Consider the following 22,271-nt stretch of genomic DNA (forward strand, 5'->3'; position numbering starts at 1 on the left):
AGATCCTATACACTGGATAATCAAGATTTTTTTACGGACAACTTGCCTGACCCAATCAGAATCATATTATTTACAGACAACTGTAAATCTTGAAATTGCTGCTTAAAACAAAAAAATAAACCACTTATGTATGTTAAAAGAATGTCCCTGTGAAGATCTGGGTTAGAATAGGTCTTCAGCAAACCAAGCTTGCTGTAAAAGGCGACTTGTCGTAACAGGTGACTAATGAGATCAGGTGCTGAGGTTCGCTGACTTGGATGATGCATAACATCGTTTCCCAATTGAGTAAATCGATGCTCATGATTTCTATCACTGGATTGTCTTGTCCAGACTTGATTATTTACAGACGACCGTCATATAGCTGGAATATCGCTGAATGTGGCATTAAACAACAAACAGTAAGTTTTAAAAGTAGGAGACTAGTGATTCCTTAAAGTTTGTTGTGAACCTGAATCACAAACCAGGTGAAACATCTTCAAAAATATTCTTCCAAAAAATAACATAAACCACAGTTCAATGTGTAAAATTCAACATTTTATTTGTTTAATTTAATATCTTGACAAATCAATGGAAAAATGTCAAAATATTTGAAGCTAGGGTGGAGAAGTGATGTTGGTGCATAGTGAGGTCTAAGACATCCACGCCACATGGAGTGGAGCTCAACCTGCTGGAGTGATGGAGTGGAATCAGGGATCCAAGCAGTGGGAAGGTATTTACTGGAGAGCTTGGAACCCATTTCTAAGTAAAGTCACTAAGGAGATTGAAAAGCAGTAACATACTCGTAGTGAAAGCACGGAGGAGAAAGAGTACTTAACCAAATCAAATAACACCAATCTGACACAAACTAAATCAGAATTGAAAAGACAAGAATCAATATTAAGACAATTTAAGACAGGATCTTTCTCAATCCTTGTCAATATTTGCATCATTGTACCAGAATGTCTACCGATGATCTTTCTTGCCAAGTTTAAACAAGGATTTGAAGTGGAGTGATGAATTGGTCCTGGAGCACATCACAATGGGTAAGAATTACTACTAGTCAGTGACCTTCACCTACAAACAGGAGCAGGAAAAGCTGGCCCAAAGAGAATTAGGTGAAAGAATAAACCCTCGTTACCAAAACAATGAATATATATCATGAGAATTGGGTTAAAATCTGAACAAAAATATATCATGTCAAAATTAGAGTGGGAGGAAAGCACAAAGTGAATCAGGTCTTTTGGTACACTTTGGTGAACTCCACATGGGCATTGGTCTGACAGGCCACAGATCATAATCACAATGAAGCTGATAATCAAACCCAAGATTGGCAGATTTTGGCATGGCTAAGGGATGCATTTCTACACAGTAAATTGTTGTGCTTCTTCAGACCTCCCATGCCCCCACATAACATGGTAGTAACATCAACCAAACATCCAAGACAAAGAACAGTGACATGACCGATTCAGGCATTCAGCTACTGTAAGAATAAATATCAAACAGGAAACAGAAAACACGACTTCTAGATTTGCTCTGAGAGGATGCCCTGGAGACGAACAGCCCTAGGCACCATCTCCTGCAGCAGCAACGTCACATTTTACAATGGTAATACTTAGAAAGCTCTGTAAGGAGTACTGAGCATTAAGTACAAAAAATGCATTAAAGCACTGCCTATGATATACGGACCTAATGCCATAGGATCTATTGAGCATTGTCCATGATATATAGATGTTATACCATAATATCTATAGAGTGTTGCCTATGGTATATAGACCTTATGCCAAAGGATCTATTGAGCATTGTCTATGATAGATAGATGTTATACCATAATATCAACAGAGCGTAGTCTATGATATATACCTCTTATGCCATAGAATCTATACAGCATTGCATATGATATATAGACTTTATAGCAGAGGATATGTAGAGCCTTCAGTAGAGAGCACTGAGAATATGGCCATCCATGAATAGTATTGAGTATAGGAAATGATGCATTTTCAGCATAGTCCACAGGTTTTATGAGAGATGTAATCATAAAGTATAGAATACAGACCACACGAAATAAAGCATGCACTGTAGCGCATAGAAACAGTACATTACAGCACAGAGCATAAATTACATACTTCACAGAATAAAATACAGAGCTTTGACTTGAGAGGACAGCATTGACCATTCACCTTCTGAAGAACACAGAGCATAGGGCTTTGACGACTACACAAATGCATGTTCAGTATAAAGGTTATATGAATAATTCAGTCATATTAGAGAGCTTAGAGTAGAGAGCATTGAGCAGTGTATAGACAGTAGAGCATATGTACAATGGATGTTACCATGGTGATAAAGGGCAGTTTGTGAAGGAAGTATATATCGGAGACACGGTGGAGCACGGAACGTCGTGGAAACGTGAGTTTATATAAATGTGGTAAAATACACCAATTCAGCATTATGTTACAGCAAGTGATGACTAGATTGTTATGAAGTTAGAAAAAATTGAAATCTAAAATCTTGGAATTTGGTACAGATGATGTTCCAAGGGAGTGATTTGTTGATCAAGAAGGGGATGGGCAATATACAGGGGGCTATACCGCTCAGTGTTTAACCAGGGCAGCTTCGATGTCAAAGGAGCAATACCAGACCCATACAAGCTCTTAGAAATACTCGCAAATCTTAAAATGTTTACCTCATGAAACTATTAAATAGATCTATATATCAAGAAATTTTCATAGCAACTTTGAAAATGTTTCAGTACAATCTTCTCCTTTCCTTGTCCACTCTGACAACATACTGTCTCTACGTAAACCAAGAAAAATTACCAACAGCACAAGTAGATTCTACAGTACTCAAAGACTCTCAGGAAGCATGCTGACTGTATCGGCTGGAGGCCAAAGAAACTCAGGTCTCTAAATCACTTGGTTTACAGATCTTCGAAAACAGGCAATCCAAGGTTGGTGCTTGAAATAAGGCCATTATTTTTTCTGTTGGATCACAGTTAAATATAATGCCTTAAGGAACAAAAAACAATAATTTTGGAATGTGGGTCAAAGCAAAAAGGTTTTTTGCTAAATTACTGACATAGTTTGAACATTTTCTGTTAACTAAATCAGTTTACAATTTCCTCTGGTAGAATAAGGGACTTTTGTCTTTATACTACATCTTTATTAAATATTGTGGATCATATCTGTAAACCAAGTAATTAATATGAAATATTATATCATCTTCACAGCTACAATCTAAAATATTTCTGACCATTCTTAGGACACTCTCGCCTATAACAACCATGCCTCAATCTATTATAAGAACCCGTGCAATGTTTAAAATACTAACACTCTTAATTAGATACACATAATGATACAATCTTTTCCTGCTATTCTTGAGAATCTCTCTATGGCACACATCTACCTATGCAGCTGTTTACAGGAAAATATGATATTGGCTGCAGTATAAGCAGAAAATTCTTTTATGAGAAAAACTATTTTTTTAGCTTTATTTTTTATTAAAAAATGTACTTAATGTCAACATTTCTTAAATAATATCATTTTTATATTTACAAATGTTAACCCATACTTACCTATAATTCTATTATTTGCATCTAAAACATAGTTATATATTTGTTGCTATATATACACTGAAACAAAGCTGTCATAGTGGCATCGTTATGAAAGACTATTAGCTCTCATATCTCCTAAACACATTTGATTGGCACCTGAGTTAATAATCATCTCCATAGTAACAGCAGAAAACTGGGTACCCGGTAGTTCTACATGATTTAGGATTGGGACATGCGGTTTTGTCTGGTACAGCCACTGCTGTTCGCGAAACACATGTTGGGAATGTCAGTAGGGTATGACAAGTTGGTCTCTAACAAACTCCGACAGCAAAGCCAATGGTTAATATCATCCAATAAACACCTTTTCTTATACACTGTCAACTCACATAAACTCTGCAACATACTTAAAAATATTTTAAAAATACTCTGATAGACATACATATCGACATAACTTCTTTATCTTTAATTTTACTTTTATACATTACTGTGCATTAACAAAACACTCATATGTTCATGTCTCACACTTCATCAGGTTTTAGAAATATCATTAGTTTCCAACGTTGTGTAAAACAATTAGCAAACAAGGGCAAGAACTTGAGGTCCATCTTTGTCTGTGTGGAGAGGGGTAGTCTAGATGTCATGTGACAGGAAGTGATGTAAACAGACAGGAAGTGATGTAGACAGGGGCACCAGTTCCATGTATCATGGGTGTACAAGATTTTACAAGCTGAATGGACAGGCCTACCCTTTTTGTGAGCACCTGGTGTCATCACCAATTTTCAGTGATCCATTCATATAATTCTCACTTTTATGCCCAGTGGAATCTCTTTGAACATATAATCAGGACTGGTTATTCTCGGACGTTTATGTCTAATATTTTTACACAAGGTCCAAGGTTGTGGGGAGTACACCAAAGTTCCCGCTATTGATACATGCAAAACATTTACCCTCATGAGTTCAGAAGTTACAAAGAAATAGTTTCTATGACATATTTGTGTGACAATTAGGTCCATCTTGTGACCACCATCAGACTCTCGGTGTGTAACTTGAAGGGTGACAGGGTCAGTTGGGATGTGACAAGCTGTGCGTCACATCAAACTTCTGATGAAATGATATCTGTACATGCTGGCTAACCTACTTGTATATATTTGTACAAGACAGCCAATGGCAAGTCAAATAGCTAGACTCTTAACAAGTAAAGATAAAGTTTCATGTGTCAACTCTTAACATAGAGAAAACCCATGGGAACTTATATAATTTTTCTCTGGCATAGTACACTTCTGACATTGTCATATCTGAACATACAGAAAATCCATGGGAACTTGTATATAATGTTTCTCTGGCATAGTACACTTCTGACATTGTCATATCTGAACACACAGAAAATCCATGTGCATTTGTGTATATCTTTTATCTGGCATAGTACACTTCTGACATTGTATCATGTAACATATAAACCTATGTTGCATCAGCTCTGATCGAACATGGTTTATATAGGATCTGTTCAAGCTAAACATCTATGCTCACTGAGAAAAAGTACCATCATTAACTTCTTTTGCATTCTATTAACTTTGGAACAGTAAAATTAACAACACCTTTTATTTTCTTCAGTTTGCTGAAATCTAGCTTTGAAGAACTTTAATATTTGACGTTTTAACTTCTCAAGAATCACTACAACAAGAAATACCAACACTGCCTACTTAGATATGGATAGGGCAAATCTTAACAATAGGCGGTTACCCAACAAGGTCATGTGTGGATCTCCCTTCTGGTAGGCATCTGATACTCTTGTCTCCATGACAACAGGAACAATATGGCTGCTGGCCATGACAGACCACATAGGACAACAGAGTAAGGGCATATTGTGCTGTGATGAGTAGGGTTACATATGACAAACACTGATATCAGAGAGTGGTTCTCAATGTTCATACTGTTAATTAGTAACTTGTACAAGGTAAAAAAGTGGACATGTATATTTTTCATTCAGTTGAAACACATACAAGTCATCCCTCCCCCCAATAATAATGTCAAAACCTTAACATGGACTGAACTTCTCTGTGAGACGCACAGGCAGTAAAGATCTTTTGAACCAGTTTGAAATCTGTCCATGACACACACACTTCCTGGACAACATTCCGGGGGTCACCATTTGTCGTCACTGAACTTACTGCTACACTGTTATGTTTGTTAAAGGGGCTCTTCCGCTCCTCTCTTGGAATGAGTCATGAGTGGCTGTATACTACATAAGGAACAGACGGGTGTCTGTTGGAGCAGACGCCATTCACGGCAGACGTCTGTTGGAGCAGACGCCATTCACAGCAGACATCTGTTGAAACAGACACCAGAGGTAGTCTTGCTGGTGGATCTGTTTTTCAGCAAATCTTTAAATTATCACATTCAACTGGGTAACAACAACAACACATCCACCATAATTGATATTCACAAGCTCCGGGAACAGATTGATCCATCAACCCCCTTTTCCACTTCTGAATCTCCTTGCCTTGTGTCCCATGATGCTATTTCCTTCACCTGTACCCTGCACCCATTCCTGAATACAACTGGATGCTACTCAAAGATACACTAGTCATCAGATGGCCATTAGTACGTAAGGTAAATCCATGCGAGTGCAGAATAAAAGGTTGGATCGAAATGACGTGGAACGACCACGTCGCGGCCCATCCATAAGAATGTGAAATGATAATGTACTGGAGTCTACTATTCTCTCCTCAACATTCCCTGCAAGGGAACCTCCTCTCCTGGGAATCAAACGGGGGATAGTCCTTAACGGGGACAAAGGGCCAGCTTTGAGCATGATGGTGGGGTTGTTGCAACCCCTATGAGGGGCAGTTTTATCGGTGGCAACTGTGGAAGTGCCAGGTGGGCTACAGGTCTATGTACAGGAGGTCCATGGTGTCGAGACGTAGCTTCTCCTCAATAGCCAGACGTTGCTCGAACAACTTGCTGCCACTTCCACCACCGTTAGGACTGTTCGGTAATTGTCAAAGAACTGTGTCAAATATTGCCATTCCTTTCGTTATGTTCTCATCCTGAAAGAAGTAGTGCATGCAGATTAAAACTTTTCTATTGATCAAGATACATTGGTTTTGCCCTTTAAGCCAAATGGAATCAGTTTCGGGAGAAAATCTATCTGGTTTCTCATGCATTGACAATTTATATTGATACAATGTCACATTCATCACTCAGCATACACGAATATCTTACCACATTAATTCATATTTTTCTTTATTTGAATAAAAAATGATAAAAATAACTGAGTCAACATTTAAAATTAGGGTAGCTGGAGAAGAAAAACAATTTAATCATTTAGCTAACAATTTCATCATACTGAAGTTGGGTAACACTGGGCAGATGTAGCAGTTTTTTGTTATCTTCACTTATCTACTTATACCCATGTTGTATTAGTGTTGAATGTGGTCAACGCTAGTTCATTTCCTTAAGACACAGGAAGTGTCTCACACACTGATAGGCTTACCCTTCGACAAGTATCCATAAACTCTTCTAAGGATATAACACCATCTCTGTTCATGTCCATTTTCTGCAACAAATGAAAGAGTTATTGATCAGTACACTGTACAAACTGAATACCGTATAGCGCTTTAAAAGGCATGTTTTTCGTACCTAGAATTAGGGGGCTTTCATGATAAATGGATACGATGTAATTTTTTTCTGCAGAAGACAAACAAGTTTTTATTGCAAATGTAGGGATTATGTATGGGCTGATGATGTGCTTAATTCCGATTCGCTTTATAGACAGGGTATATAAATTAGTATTGATTTTTAAGGCTTTTACAGGGGATCCCCTTTTTAGGCAGGGGTAGGTCTTAATGCCACATACTGACATATTCCAGACAGTGATAATGCCTCTAGCAGGGAAACCAGTGGTCAACAGTGTGAGCATAGCTTTGTACCAGGAGCCACTGGCGGGGCAGGATACACTCACCTTTTCGCGAACCCCTTGTATCATCATTATTTGATAGTGGTTCATACACACATGCTAATGATGTAGTTGGAATCTGCTTTTAGCTGAGATTTTTTATGATTATGGTAAGGGTTTTGTCGCTGTTATTTAAACATTTTGAGTTGTCCAAATTATTTTTTTCAAGTATTTTCTGGAACAAACTACTTTACTGTTCCATAATCATAAGAAATCTCTGCTTAAGGTTGAGTACATTGTACCATTCTGACTATATCATGAGCATGTTTTTATGAATCACTATCAAATAGTGATGATGCCAGGTGTTCTCGAAAGAAGAGCTAGTCTGCTCCACTAGTGGCATCCATCAAAAACACATGCAAAGGCAAGTCAATTATTCACCTAAAAAAACCAACAGGGTACATGTGGTACAAGTCAAAATCCGACATAATTTTGGTAACTGATGCTTCAAAACAACAATCGCCCAGGTGTTGTACAGACAGGAACACATGAACGCCATCCTACCTGGAATACCCGTTCTACATGTTCCTTGGCCGACGTTTCATCCACGACTGGTTCCGTGTACCGCCCCATCATTTCGTAGATGGCGGACACAATGTCTAACATTTCATCCTTTGTGATAATGCCATCGCCATTAATGTCGTACAGGTTGAAGGCCCACTGTAACCGCTCCTGCAGAGTGCCCCTTGACAACACCGACAGACCCATTACAAACTCCTAGAAACCAACAAAAAATCATTGCAGGCATTTTTCTAACAACATGGATTACACATCCGTCAACCCAAAATGATATTCATGAAGAGAGAACAAAACATCCAGTGACAAATATAGAAAATGAGAAAGGATGTAACTGTTTAACTTTCACAGAAACATCGGAACAAAACATATGACGGTCTCTAGGAGAGGGTCATATGCACATCTTTTGGGAGTCTTGAAAAAAATGAACATTTTACAATAAAATATAAACTGCTTTTGCATTTTGTCTTTTCAGGGAGGGTCATGAATAAACTGTAAAAGAACATTGGGAAGGTCATCTGAAAATATGATAAGCATTAAGGGAGGGTCATTGGATCATTATTTTTCAGTACAATAGTGCATCAAACACCTCTAAACTTCTCCCCCACTCCCCCGTACTATATAACTGGTCCCTAAGAGTGGGGAAAAACCCTGTTCAGTTCAGAAATGTATGGAAATAGTATTGAACACAGATTTGTACAGTATTCCACACATATAGCAGCATGTCAGCTTAATGTGGGAGGTAAGCCCAATGAGATGCATGTCTAAAGTTAACACTTTAGTGAAACCTATGAGCATGGGTATGGTGACAAGCCAATAAGGAACTCTCACATAGGATCATAGGATCCTTGTATGCCTAAGGGACACAACTCTACAGAATGAAGTGCCTGCGGCAAATGGACCACAGAATGAAGAAAGTAACTCACCTCAAAGCTGATTGAACCATTGTTGTCATGGTCAAATGTTTTGAAGACGTAATGGGCATAGTCACTGGAGTCTGGAAGGGAGATAACAAACATAAAATATCCAGCTCATTATAGAATCTGGCCATTTTTGTGAAGAAAATCAGCATATCATACATAATGCCCACTCTGAAAAATCAGATAACCTTATTTCATCCAGTTTTTGCCACAAAAAGTAGTTGGCATTATTTTGTCCAGCCATCTTTGAAAAATGTAAATACCGTTAGATAATAAATAAATACTCAAAGTAGGGCTGGGCCGGTAACTCGGGTACTCGGGTCGGGTGGGTACTGAGCAGAAACCGGGTACCTAGAGGACTGACCGGACTCGTGGCTAGTCACGTGATATATTTTTTAATGACAAAACTTATCTAAAACTCTATGGTCATACTATAAGTCACTAATGTTCCCTTTCTTTCTGACTATGCACGCATTCCATCTGACTTTTATATGTTTGAAAAAAAGATAAAACTTCATGCAGTAACCATTACTGTATGCATGACCTGATCGTTTTCTTAGTGTATCTAAATACATTTTGCCAGGGCCACGTAGCAGGTACCCAGGTAGGGTCGGGTAATAGTGGGGTTTGGTACCCGTGTAGGGTCGGGTAATAGCGGGGTGGGTACCTGTGTAGGGTCGGGTAATAGCGGGGTGGGTACCCGTGTAGGGTCGGGTAATAGCGGGGTGGGTACCCGTGTAGGGTCGGGTAATAGCGGGATGGGTACCCATGTAGGGTCGGGTTATAGCAGGGTGGGTACCCGTGTAGGGTCGGGTAATAGCGGGGTGGGTACCCGTGTAGGGTCGGGTAATAGCGGGGTTTGGTACCCGTGTAGGGTCGGGTAATAGCGGGGTGGGTACCCGTGTAGGGTCGGGTAATAGCGGGGTGGGTACCCGTGTAGGGTCAGGTAATAGTGGGGTGGGTACCCGTGAAGGGTCGGGTAATAGCGGGGTGGGTACCCGGGTAGGGTCAGGTAATAGTGGGGTGGGTACCTGTGTTGGGTCAGGTATTAGCGAATGGATACCCGTGTAGGGTCAGGTAATAGAGGGGTGGGTACCCGTGTAGGGTCGGGTAATAGCGGGGTGGGTACCCGTGTAGGGTCAGGTAATAGCGGGGTAGGTACCCGTGTAGGGTCAGGTAATAGCGAGACGGGTACCTGTGTAGGGTCGGGTAATAGCGGGGTGGGTACCCGGGTAGGGTCGGGTAATAGCGGTGTGGGTACCCGGGTAGGGTCGGGTAATAGCGGTGTGGGTACCTGTGTAGGGTCAGGTAATAGCGGGGTGGGTACCCGTGTAGGGTCAGGTAATAGCGAGACGGGTACCTGTGTAGGGTCGGGTAATAGCGGGGTGGGTACCCGTGTAGGGTCAGGTAATAGCGAGACGGGTACCTGTGTAGGGTCGGGTAATAGCGGGGTGGGTACCCAGGTAGGGTCGGGTAATAGCGGTGTGGGTACCTGGGTACAAACTGTTGATTCTTCCCAGCCCTAACTCCAAGGCAAAAGTTCTTGTGATGTGGATTCTTTTCACATACAAACTTGCGTCACAATATCTATTGCCTTAGAATATATATATATACTAAAAACAGTTAAAGAACACCCAATATTTTCATGATGATGGGTAATCTGTCATATGACAATGTAACTAGAGTCATTTGAAAACATAGGGTGTTATTTAACTTTATCAATATCTGCTTAACTCTCTCTTCTTCAGTTATGTTTTTTCCCTCTTAGCTTCTAAAGCTTGTTGGGTTTTTTAACAAACAGGTATTGCTATTCACACAGACATCATATCACATGGCTTCCATCGCATACACTATTTCCATGTCCGACTAAAGCACCTACATTGGGACACGATGACGTTAGTCGCCTCTTACGACAAGCTGTCGCCTCTTATGACAAGCTGTCGCCTGTTACGGCAAGCATGGGTTGCTGAAGACCTATTCTACCCTTGATCTTTACAGGTGCATTATTTCCCTGGATGGTGTGTTTAGAGCTCACCATGGAAGGAGATATTATTGTATTCCAGTCAGGAAAGAGATATTTTTTTAGGTACAATGTTTTCCCTTTCAGATAAAAAAACTAAGGGTTTTGATTTTGTTATTCAGCATTGGCAAAAGCAACCTCTAGATGTCATTGAAAGAAGAGATATGTCTGAGGGTCTCAGGGTATTGTATTGTTCTAAGTAGATATTTCAAAAACCGTATAAACAAAACATGACAGTGTCTGGAAAAATACCTCAAATAAACTCCACTCTATCACAGTAAAAACTCCACTGTAAACCAAACAGGACATTTATACCTCATGTTTACAACATCCAACAACATATTCAAACAAGAAATTGGATCTGGCACCTTTCCAAACCAATTGTATGAAAATCAAAAGAGTATTTCTCCTTTCAAGTTTACACAAAGTTCACTTTACTCAGAAGTTGGGTGGGTTTTATATGTGGGCTGGAAAACCTGGCGTATTAAGCTTCTTAAAACAGGAAAATCTTATACAAACCATGGAGAATTTGAGCATAAATAACAGCATTAACAAGTCTTACACCGTCTCACGGGTTGGGAGGTACGGAAATAATGAGGTGATTTCAGGGGGACAGTTATCCCTGACTTGCAGCCATGTTGAAGGCAGGCAGGCCATCGATAACAACAAAACCTACAAGCTTCCATCCCAGTCATTTCCGTCAGACCATGTCAAGCCATTTCTCATCCCGTTTATATCAAAGGTGCATGCAACCTCCGTGCAGCAAGACATAATTAATTGCGGCTATAAGAGAGAAGGAAATCAATGAAATGTTTAATCCCTTTCAAATTTTATGCCATTTTTTTATATCAAACTTGGTGTTAAAAGAAGAATGAGGTCGCCTCCAGCTTGATGCTGCTGAGATGGAGAGGCACAGATGACTGCCAACAGGAAGTGAGGGATATGGTTTTGGACAAAGTCATGTTCAACTTGATAATGATAAATGCATCAGTCACACGAACATTGAGCCCATTCTTTGATACATTGGTGTGGATTTACAAGGACTGGGCTCAAAGAACACAAAAACCTAGATGATAATAACATGTTTTACATGATTTTGTTTCTGATGTGAAAAGATATGACGACAGTTAATGACTTCCATGATGAATAAATAATTCAACCTAACTTGAAACATGGTATTAACACATTTTTATGCATTAAACAATGAGCAGATTTAAAGTGGAGATCTTCATTTTAAGATTTCATTTGGAATCATTGATTTTGGATGGTGACAAGAAGTCATTGATAATTTTTTGTTTGGTTATTGTTTAACGCCGCACTCAGCAATATTCCAGCTATATGACGGCGGTCTGTGAATAATTGAGTCTGGACCAGACAATCCAGTGATTGACATGAGCATTGATCCATGCAGTTGGGATACGATGACAGGTATCAACCAAGTCAGCAAGCCTGACCACCCGATCCTGTTAGTCGCCTCTTACGACAAGCGAAGTCACCTTTTACAGCAAGCATGGGTTGCTGAAGACCTATTCTACCATGAATCTTCACAAGTCCATTGACCATGTGGGCGTGTCATACTGACCTCCCTGAGGAAAGAACTGAGCGTATATCTCCTTGAACGTCTCCTCATTGACAATCCCTGTGGGACATTCCTGAAACACAAACACAGCATCATCAGTACAGAAATATTGTGTCAATTCTCATACAGGCATTGGGTAATTTATATGCCCAAGCCACCAATTTGGCTTCTGGGAACAAGTAGAATAAAAACTCGAGTACCCAAATCCCAAAACGCCGGCTCAAGTGCCGAAATTCAATGGTCATATGCCACACAATCAATATTGTCCTTTTTTTCTAATAATCATCAAAGCAAAAATGTGTTCAGACTGTACTGTTTCTCGTCCATGTTCACAACGCGCATGAGTTACCTTCCCTGGTTGGGTAATGGAGTCCTTAACATTGGTCTTGATTCCACCCGCACCTGACCTGAGCTCCAGTATGGACGTAACAGTCAGAGCCAGACACCCTATAGCTAGCAGTCTTTTAGTGAGTGAGTGAGTGAGTAAGCATGGTTTTATGCCACTTTTAGCAATATTCCAGTATTATCAAGGCAGGGGACACCAGCAAAGGGTTTCAGACATTGTACCTTTGAAAAGAATCAAACCCAGGTCTCCAGTGTGTTGAGTGAGTGCTTTCACTTAACACTTAACACTTCTTTTATATCAGTAGAGTGAATGAGTGAGTGAGTGGGTTGGTGGGTTGGTGGGTTGGTGAGTGAGTGAGTGAGTGAGTGAGTGAGTGAGTGAGTGAGTGAGTGAGTGAGTGAGTGAGTGAGTGAGTGAGTGAGTGAGTGAGTGAGTGAGTGAGTGAGCGAGCGAGCGAGCGAGCAATATTCCAGCAACATCATGTCAGGGGACACCAGAAATGAGCTTCATACATTGCACCCATGTGGGAAATCGAACCGGGGTCTTCGGCATGAACTTTCTATTTTCAAAGAATTCTAAAAAGAATCATTGGTGAAAAGAACTAAGAGAAACCTGAAAAAGTGTTCTTGAATGATAAGTCAAAGTGGTGCATCCCTTAACCATTGACCAATTCAAAGGTATTTTATTCATGATTGAAATAACTTAACTAAAGTGAGGAAAAAATAGACACTGTTCCAAAAATATCAATTTTATTCCACACTTGTAATCTCTAAAACCAAGTAATTAAGAAAAGTCCCAACTTAATACTCTTCTGTACACCAAGTGTATGATATCTGATCAAGCAGTGCTAATCAAGACAAGTATTAATGTTCAGAGCACTATCCAGTGTGTTTGATGTATTGCTTCAAAGATCTTGACTATTTACGTTGAAGTCTCAGCATTCATTAGGAAATACCTTCTTCAAACATGTCGAAATCCAACACGGACAAAATATATCAAATATGAAACTTCAATCAGATAATGATGAAGACAGAGCTCTAAGTACAAAAATCTAGTTGGTATTCATTGCAACAGTTTGATGAAGCCCTCAATCTGGCCTCCATCCCCCAAACTCTTACATACCCCTCCCAGGACCTGCTTCAAAGACTCAATGAGCCAACTTAGGCAACTTTCTCTACTAATCGACAAGAGAAAGCAGTTGCTCAACCTCACTTGAAGACACTGGAGAGTTGTAGTTACCTTTTCAGAAAAGCAATTAATCTGCAAACTGAATGAAACAGCGTCATCAGCGGTTCAACTCAATTACTGGTCCCATCCGCCCTAGAAACCAGTCGCACAGAAGAGAAAACTGTGAACTTTTTGCAATTGGAAACTGCAAAAGACTTTTTCTGTTTAAATGCATTGGCCGTAATTGTGGCCACAAGCGAGGTCCGTGTGTAGGAATTTCCTTGCAAGTGAAACGATGTAGAAAGTCTATAATTACTAATCAATAATTGCCCCTGTAGTGTGAAAGGACCAATCCCTCTTCCTTCATACTGGCTGAACAAGCAAGCAGCATTTGCCGAGGATTGTCCGAGGAGAGTGTTCAAGCAACACTCATAATGTACCACAGAAAAAAGACGAATAATGATGACCAAACTCCAGCAGTGATTAATTGTTTGCTCTAAGCCTCCAAGTTCTTCCATATTGGTTTTATTCAAATACAGTGTGTTGCCAATGTCTTGGCCATGTTATTTCTAGATAGTCTGCTACCAATAATAATATTTGGCTTTCATCTAACTACAAAATGCCTTCTGCTCAGTCAAGTTCCCTGTAACAACTGAGAAAACAGACATCTTAAAGAGTATTTTTATCAGTATGTTCTGCATGATTTGTTTGTTTGTTTGTTTGTTTGTTTGTTTGTTTGTTTGTTGTTTTATGCCAAACTCAGAATATTCCAGCAATATGATGGCAGTCTGTAAATAATCAAGTCTGGACCAGACAATCCAGTGATTGACATCATGAGCATCGATCCACACAATAAGGGTATGATGACATGCATCAACCAAGCCTGACCACCCGATCCCATTAGTTGCCTCTTACGACAAGCATGGGTTGCTGAAGACTAGGGCTGGGATGGGTAACTCGGGTCGGGTGGGTACTGAGTAGGACCCGGGTACCCACAGGACTACCCGGATCCGTGGTTAGTCACGTGATATATTGTTTCATGACAAATATTCACTGTATAACAACATGGTTACATGACAATTTTAAGTCTCTAATGTTCGCAACTCTTCATGACTATGAACATGCTCCTTCTAACTTAAATATGTTTGAACAAAGCTAAAGCTTCAGTCAACTTCAGTGTATGCATGACCACATTGTTTTATACCTGTATCTAAATACATTCTGTCAGGGCTACTGTCAAACTATTACCAATCAGACATTTTGTACCTATCTCTTGACACCAACAGCGGGTACCCGGGTAGGGTCAGGTAATAGGGGTGTGGGTACCCGGGTAGTAAATGTGGACTCGTCCCAGCCCTACTGAAGACCCATTCTACCCAGATATTCATGGGTCTGTTCTGCATGAAGAAACAGACCTTATCATTGCAGTATATTGGAGCAATTTTAGGTGAAGAGATCATTAAATCAGTTACTTACAACTCTTAGAAGAACATCTCTGTAATATAATGCTGTTTATGATTAGCAAACTGCTTCGTGGTCATGTGAATTATCTGAGTTGCCAGCGTATTCAGTTTATGAATTCTACTGTAAAATATTTTCTAATAAACGTTACATTTCCCATAAAGCCTAATAGTGAGCTCTAGAAAGGCAGAAAATGTTATAACCTCTTGAAAGGGAGCACCAAATATGAATATTCATGTTACCATGGGAACCAAAACTTACTTTACAGGACAGAAGCAAAGCTAATTTGTTGTGGCCCTTCATCCAACTTTTCATAACACTCTGTATTTTTCAGTTTTATTCAAAGAAATAAATGCATGTTCTTCAATCATTGTCAGTGTGCTTTAGGAAATATTAACATTTGTCAACATTTCTTGTTATTAAATGATTCAACTAAACTCCGGAGTGAGATAATGCATTATACATAAACTGCAAGAAATCTTCATAAAGCATTTATTTTAAACATTCATGAATTTGTGGAGAATATTACTGAAGAACTTCCAAGCATTTTTCATTGAATCTGTTCTGGTAATACATGAAAGGTCATTCTTGAGATTGATCCTTCATCAAAATGTCATGAATTTGAAGAAAATTCTCCATGAATATTTCCAAAACGCATAAATTTTCATCTGACTCTATTTTTATCAATGACAGTGTTGCTACAGAAATGTCAGCTGAAAATTTGTGAAGCATTCATGAAACATGAAACAGATATCTCTTTCCAACAACCAGAGCCGATGCAAATGTTTCCTGCACAATGTTTGAAACATGTGACCTTTGTATGTTTATAGTGTCTATAAGAAGACAGTCATAAGTCTAGATCCTTCTCATCGAAGAACTTGTTGAAGTTCCGCATCAGATAAAGCACACAAACAATTGAAAGTACCATGTTCTTGTAAGCATCTGTCTTGTATGGGCCCCAGATGAGACTGTGTAAACAGTAGCATTGTTACCTACGTAATTGGAATAAACACCTCGCACATGTAAACACTACCCCGATCCCGGCCACTGTTTGTAGCAGCTGAACTCATAGATAGGGATTGCGATCTCGACATGTGTCATTGAAACTAACATTGATGTACAGATAGGCAGACGTGATCATCATAAGAGCAGACGTACATTGTCAGAGATCACCTTCAGATAAAATGGCACTGCAGACATATTATATTGCATCAAATCGTAACCACTGACGTCCGATGATAAACCGAGGCTTGCCGTCGACATCAGAGGTTAGACATGAAATCATGAATATTCTTATCAGTTCCGATCTTACATGAAATCCATGTTCTTTTGATTGATAATTAAATTTTTGTTTCATTTCTGGAATTGAATTTGCTGTGAATCTACTACAGCAACTAATTGATGATGGTTGCTAGGGACAGCCGCAGGCACTGTTCATGTGGTCAGTGAAGGTGCACAAATCAAGTTGTGAGGGGAATGTTATTTTTTCATTAGCAAATGTTTTTGTTAGTTTATCCCCAAAAGGAAAAGACCTAGATGCTCCTGATGAGTGAGTGAGTGAGTGAGTGAGAAAGAGAGCAAGACAGTGAGTGAGTGAGTAAGCAAGTGATAAAGAGAAAGAGAGAGAGAATGGTCTTATGCTACTTTCAGCAATATTCCAACCATTTCACGTCGAGGGACACCATACTTGGGCTTCACACATTGTAGGGAATTGTCACTGAACATCATTTTGTAAACATTCATATTTCTCAAAGTGCATTTCCCTCCTACCAACAGACAGTAATAGTGTCAAATACCACCTCACATAAACTGTTTGCCAGCCATCATTTCACTGCCTCAGCTTCATGTACATGCTCTATTCCTTTTGCTTATTGACGGACATCTTCACATAGATCATTGAAAAACATGTCATAACTTTGAAACAAATCCATATAGAGTTTAATACACATAATAAAACTAGTAAATACTAAATTAACACCTTAAACTCATCAGCCTGCAACGAACTTTCAGAAATTCAGGATATCTATCTGTATCCAAATTTCAGAAACATTTTCTCTCTTATCATTACTGTTTCAATGAATGTTTCCCCGTTTGTTTATTTTACATACAATATAAATAAAAGTGGCAACACCTTTTCCATATTCAATACAAATCTCTGCTCACAGCAGAGTCGATTGTACGATTCCAACTATATCATTAGCATGTGTTTAAAATCACTATGAAAGGGTGATGATACCACAAACACATGCACAGGCAAGTCAATTATTTCACCTGAAAAAAACAGGCGATCATTTGGTACAAGTCAAAATAGGGAATTGTATCAGACATAACTTTTGTCACTGATGGGTCAGATTTGGAAATGTCCTCCACATGTCTGTTATAAAACATTTTGAAAGCTTCACTGGGACCCTGAATGTTGTAACTGTGATGAAACAAATTCTGAGCAAGAGTTACATGATGCTCTTTGAAATCTTGGTAGAAAGAGCATGCTTGAGTGTTTTGAGTCTCAAAAGTTGGGAAAATGTAAACACCAAAGGCTGGAGCTGCTGGAATATTGCTCGACATGAAGGGAAAACTGACTGGTGGAAAGTTGAAGTCACCCCTCTTGTCATACAGTCTTGTGGAGAGTGTTTTGTCACTCTGAATCTCTATGCATACATCTAATATGAAACAGATAAGGCGGTGAAAGCGAGGAATAGACACAACAGCTGTTCACACTCAGCAGCCGAAACATAATATGTAATACACAATAACCAATATGTAACATGTAACATATAATACAAGTTAAAAAAATCAGGAAAAAGGGGAAAAAGATAAACACAAGAGAAAGTGATTGTTTTTTCCCATCACACCTAAGATTGTCGGCACAACAAAGAATGTAGTATTGGCCATACAACTAACCCTGTCTTTTGAACTGACTGTGAGGGTAGGCGGTGTCTTGTACAAAACCCACAGCATCGTATGGAACAACAGAAGTCTTGTATGTTTCGATGTTGTGAGAGAAAATGTCATGTACGTGTTTGGCAGGTCATATCAGCGCCAGTGCACTGGAGCCAGTCTGAGAAGCAGGTGGGTAGGGAGGCAGATACATGCAACAAGTCCTCTTTCATGGAAATGTGCTTCCAGTATCAAGAGCCTCCTAAAACAAGCTCACTTCCTTCCTAGAACAATACAATGTTCCTTTTTACAAAACTTTGCATTTTTTGCTTCAAGAATTGGCACCTTAGGAGATTTTTATGCACTTCAATTTCTGGCAAGGCTGATATCCACTTGTGACGACATAAAAGAGCCACTCAAGGCATGTCTGTAAATAGCACAGAATAAGATCCCACCTCCCATAAAGAAACATCAGCATGATATAAACAGCAGTTTTATGTTGGAGGAGAATTTCTATGAGATTCTATGGATTTTGATGTAAAGGTCATCCTGAACTAATTTAATCTCTGTCAATGACATTACCGTTTTCATGCAAACAAAGTAAGAAAATATTTAATAACAGAACATTTGGTTATTCTTGTCAAACAACGTGATATGTCATCATGTGACCTCTGAAGGTGCCCTTTTCACTTGTAACTGCATTCAACATGAAAATATGAAGTTTAATGTCAGGTCTGTCGATGAGATAGACTAGGATATTTCACTAGGTTCGAGAGACAGTGAGTGAGTGAGTGAGTGGGTGGGTGGGTGAGTGAGTGATACGAGGAGGATTGGAGGGTGCAGCGGATGTAGACCCTTCTCATGTTAAGTGTTCACTTCATCACTTAAAGTGTGCACCCATTTGCAATGGACTTTGAACAGTCATGAGAGAGTGAGTTCAAACCTAATGTTTCATCTGCAATATTTCAAAAACAGTGACATCAATTTCTATCAGCATTTCATTGTTTTGATTAGATAAATGTGTATGAAAGTATTACACACTGAAACTAGTGTTTTCATTCACAAACAATCACAAACTTCAGTAACATCATCACCCTATGAAAAAACCTTGCACGATAAAGTCTTACAGGAATCAGAAAATATGAATTTAACTAACCTTGTTCTGTTTTTTTATTAAATATTTATTATAGATCTAGGACAGATCTAAATGAATTAAAATCCAGCTAGGCATATGTCAATGTAAGCCTTGTTCTAACACTTGGTGTCTGTGTCAAACTCATTCATGTCAAAATGGAGTAAACTTAGTAGATTTCACCTCATGCTAAATTCTTCCTTTTCCTCTCAAGTTTTGTTATGCTTGTCCCATTTAATGTTTGTTTGTTTGTTTGTTTGTTTGTTTGTTGTTTAATGCCGCATTCAGCAATATCCCAGCTACATGACAGCGGTCTGTAAGTAATCAAGTCTGGACCAGACAATCCAGTGATTGATATCATGCGCATCGATCTAAACAATTGGGATACGATGACATGCATCAACCAAGTTAGCAAGCCTGACCATCCGATACTGTTAGTCATCTCTTACCCCATTTTATATGAACTGATTAGGAATTTCAGATGTCACAATATGGACCTAACATTTGTATGCACAACACAAGACATTGGACACAGGAACATGAGAAACTACAATCTCAATTGTACATGACCTCAGTAAGTGAGTGAGTACGGTTTTACGCCGCTTTTAGCAATATTCCAACAATATCACAGCGGGGCTTCACACATTGTACCCATATCGGGAATCGAACCCAGGTTTTCGGCGTGACGAGCGAACGCTTTAACCACTAGGCTACCTGACCGCCCCAACCTCAGTAAGATTACTGTCCAGGGTCGTGACACTCTTGAAACGGTTGTCACTGTGAGATGTTTAGCTGTTTGGTGAAAGCCATGAGCAAGGTTCTAGTGCTGGTCTACCAAGAATTATTATTAAGCACTAACCAATATATCATGGCAGGTAAGGGATTACACATAGACAATTGGGACACTGGTTCTTCAAGGTCTAGATCTTAATGGGTTAAGTGTTCTGATAGTGGCACAAAATACTGGCCAATTGAAGGCAGAAAATGCTATCTACAAGTAGACAGTCATGAATTTCCCAGAGAGACCTCACATTGTACGGAAGTAAGAGAATCTTGTATCCCTCCATGTAGAAAACCTCTGCACAACAAATGTGGCCATGGAAACCTTGTGTATGTAGTCTAATCAAGGCAGTCTCTGCTTACTTGTTTGTTTGTTTGTTTGATTGTTGTTTAACGCTGCACTCCCAATATTCCAGCTATATGATGACACTCTGTAAAGAATCAAGTCTTGACCAGACAATCCAGTGATTGACATATGAGCATCGATCTACGCAATTGGGGTACGATGACATGTATCAACAGTATCAAGACAGTGAGCCTGAACACCCAATCCTGTGAGTCACCTCTCACGACAAGAATAGAAAAGCATGGGATGCTGAAGATCAATTCTAACCCGGATCTTCACTGGGCCTCTGCTCACTGTAGTTTCTAGGAAACATCCATGTGTCTTGTCTCTCATCATGTAAAGGCAACCAATAGCTAGTAATTATGGAAATTGTTTCTGTTTTCCGTTAAACATAAAAATGAATTCATTTACATACTGTGTGCATGAAACAAACAGATGGGGCATCAAGTCTGTTTTCTGTAAATGAATAGTAAGTGTTACTGAAACTAATCTTCCCTTTTCCCAACTTTCAGCTTGTGTCAGACTTATCAAACCAACAATGCAATCACATGATGAATCGGATTTTGTTACAAATACTTTTGCCTCATATTTCAAGCAGACATTGACTGGGACACATTTATTCTGATATATTTCAAATAAATCAGTCACATCCAGACACATAATAAGTATTCTGTTCTATTTGCAGCAAAACTACAATCTTTTCACATCATAATCAAATCTGTAATTTACGACTGACATTTATTCGTCCCAATCAAATAGAATCAGTTGTCCTGCCAGCAGGCTATGACAGGATGGAGTCGGATTACCAGCACAACAGCAACAGACCATCATGGCACAGAACAACAGGATCAATGGAAGTCAACATTCATCATCAAACAGCTAAACAACAGATTTGATTTCAGATATGTTACAGACACAAGGTTAATCAAAGTCTGTTTCTGGCATTGCTGATGAATTATGTCAGGCAGAGTCTGAGGCAGCTGGGTATACCACTTGCAGTGCCAGTTCTATTGGTGTTAGGAAGGCAGTATATAATTTATCAGTTCAACAGAAAATGTCATTTGGAAAGAAATGTTGTTTTACATATGTTTGCTATTGGCTAGTGAGCAGGGACACAATGGATATGCCACATAAACTGTATCACCAGACATGACACCTGTTAAACCAAACATCTTCTCACTAACACCTGTCACGTCAGTGATCACCATGCTAGACATCTGTCACACTAGGTATCTTAACACACGTGACACCTGGCACATCAAATGTAACAGCACACTCACTACCTGTTAAATACCACGACACTAGATACCTGCCATATCAATACCACCACATTAGACACCTGCCACATTCAAACACTAGATACCTGCCACATTAATACCACCACACTAGACACCTGCCACATTAATACCACCACATTAGACACCTGCCACATTCAAACACTAGACACCTGCCACATTAATACCACCACACTAGACACCTGCCACATTCATACCACTGCACTAGACACCTGCCACATTCAAACACTAGACACCTGCCACATTAATACCACCACACCTGCCACATTAATACCACTACACTAGACACCTGCTACATTAATACCACCACGCTAGACACCTGCCACATTAATACCACCACACTTGACACCA

At 39.5% G+C, this 22,271-nt stretch overlaps 1 protein-coding gene across 14 annotated transcripts in view; it reads right to left on the reverse strand.

Moving 5' to 3' along the window:
- Window positions 1-512: 512 nt before the first annotated feature.
- The window catches only part of LOC124139362 (Kv channel-interacting protein 4-like), a 500,624-nt gene continuing 478,865 nt past the window's right edge, over window positions 513-22,271 (reverse strand). For all 14 annotated transcript variants that reach the window (XM_046506367.2, XM_046506370.2, XM_048402597.1 and 11 more), the window contains 5 exons: window positions 12,520-12,589; window positions 8,924-8,994; window positions 7,986-8,198; window positions 7,020-7,082; window positions 513-6,573 (listed from right to left, as the gene is read on the reverse strand). In XM_046506367.2, coding sequence (XP_046362323.1) covers window positions 6,526-6,573; window positions 7,020-7,082; window positions 7,986-8,198; window positions 8,924-8,994; window positions 12,520-12,589 — 465 coding nt within the window. In that variant the 3' untranslated portion in view covers window positions 513-6,525. The remainder of the gene's footprint in view (window positions 6,574-7,019; window positions 7,083-7,985; window positions 8,199-8,923; window positions 8,995-12,519; window positions 12,590-22,271) is intronic.

This window comes from Haliotis rufescens, unplaced genomic scaffold, assembly GCF_023055435.1.
Source record: "Haliotis rufescens isolate VD_foot unplaced genomic scaffold, xgHalRufe1.0.p SCAF_27, whole genome shotgun sequence".
NCBI lineage: Eukaryota > Metazoa > Mollusca > Gastropoda > Lepetellida > Haliotidae > Haliotis > Haliotis rufescens.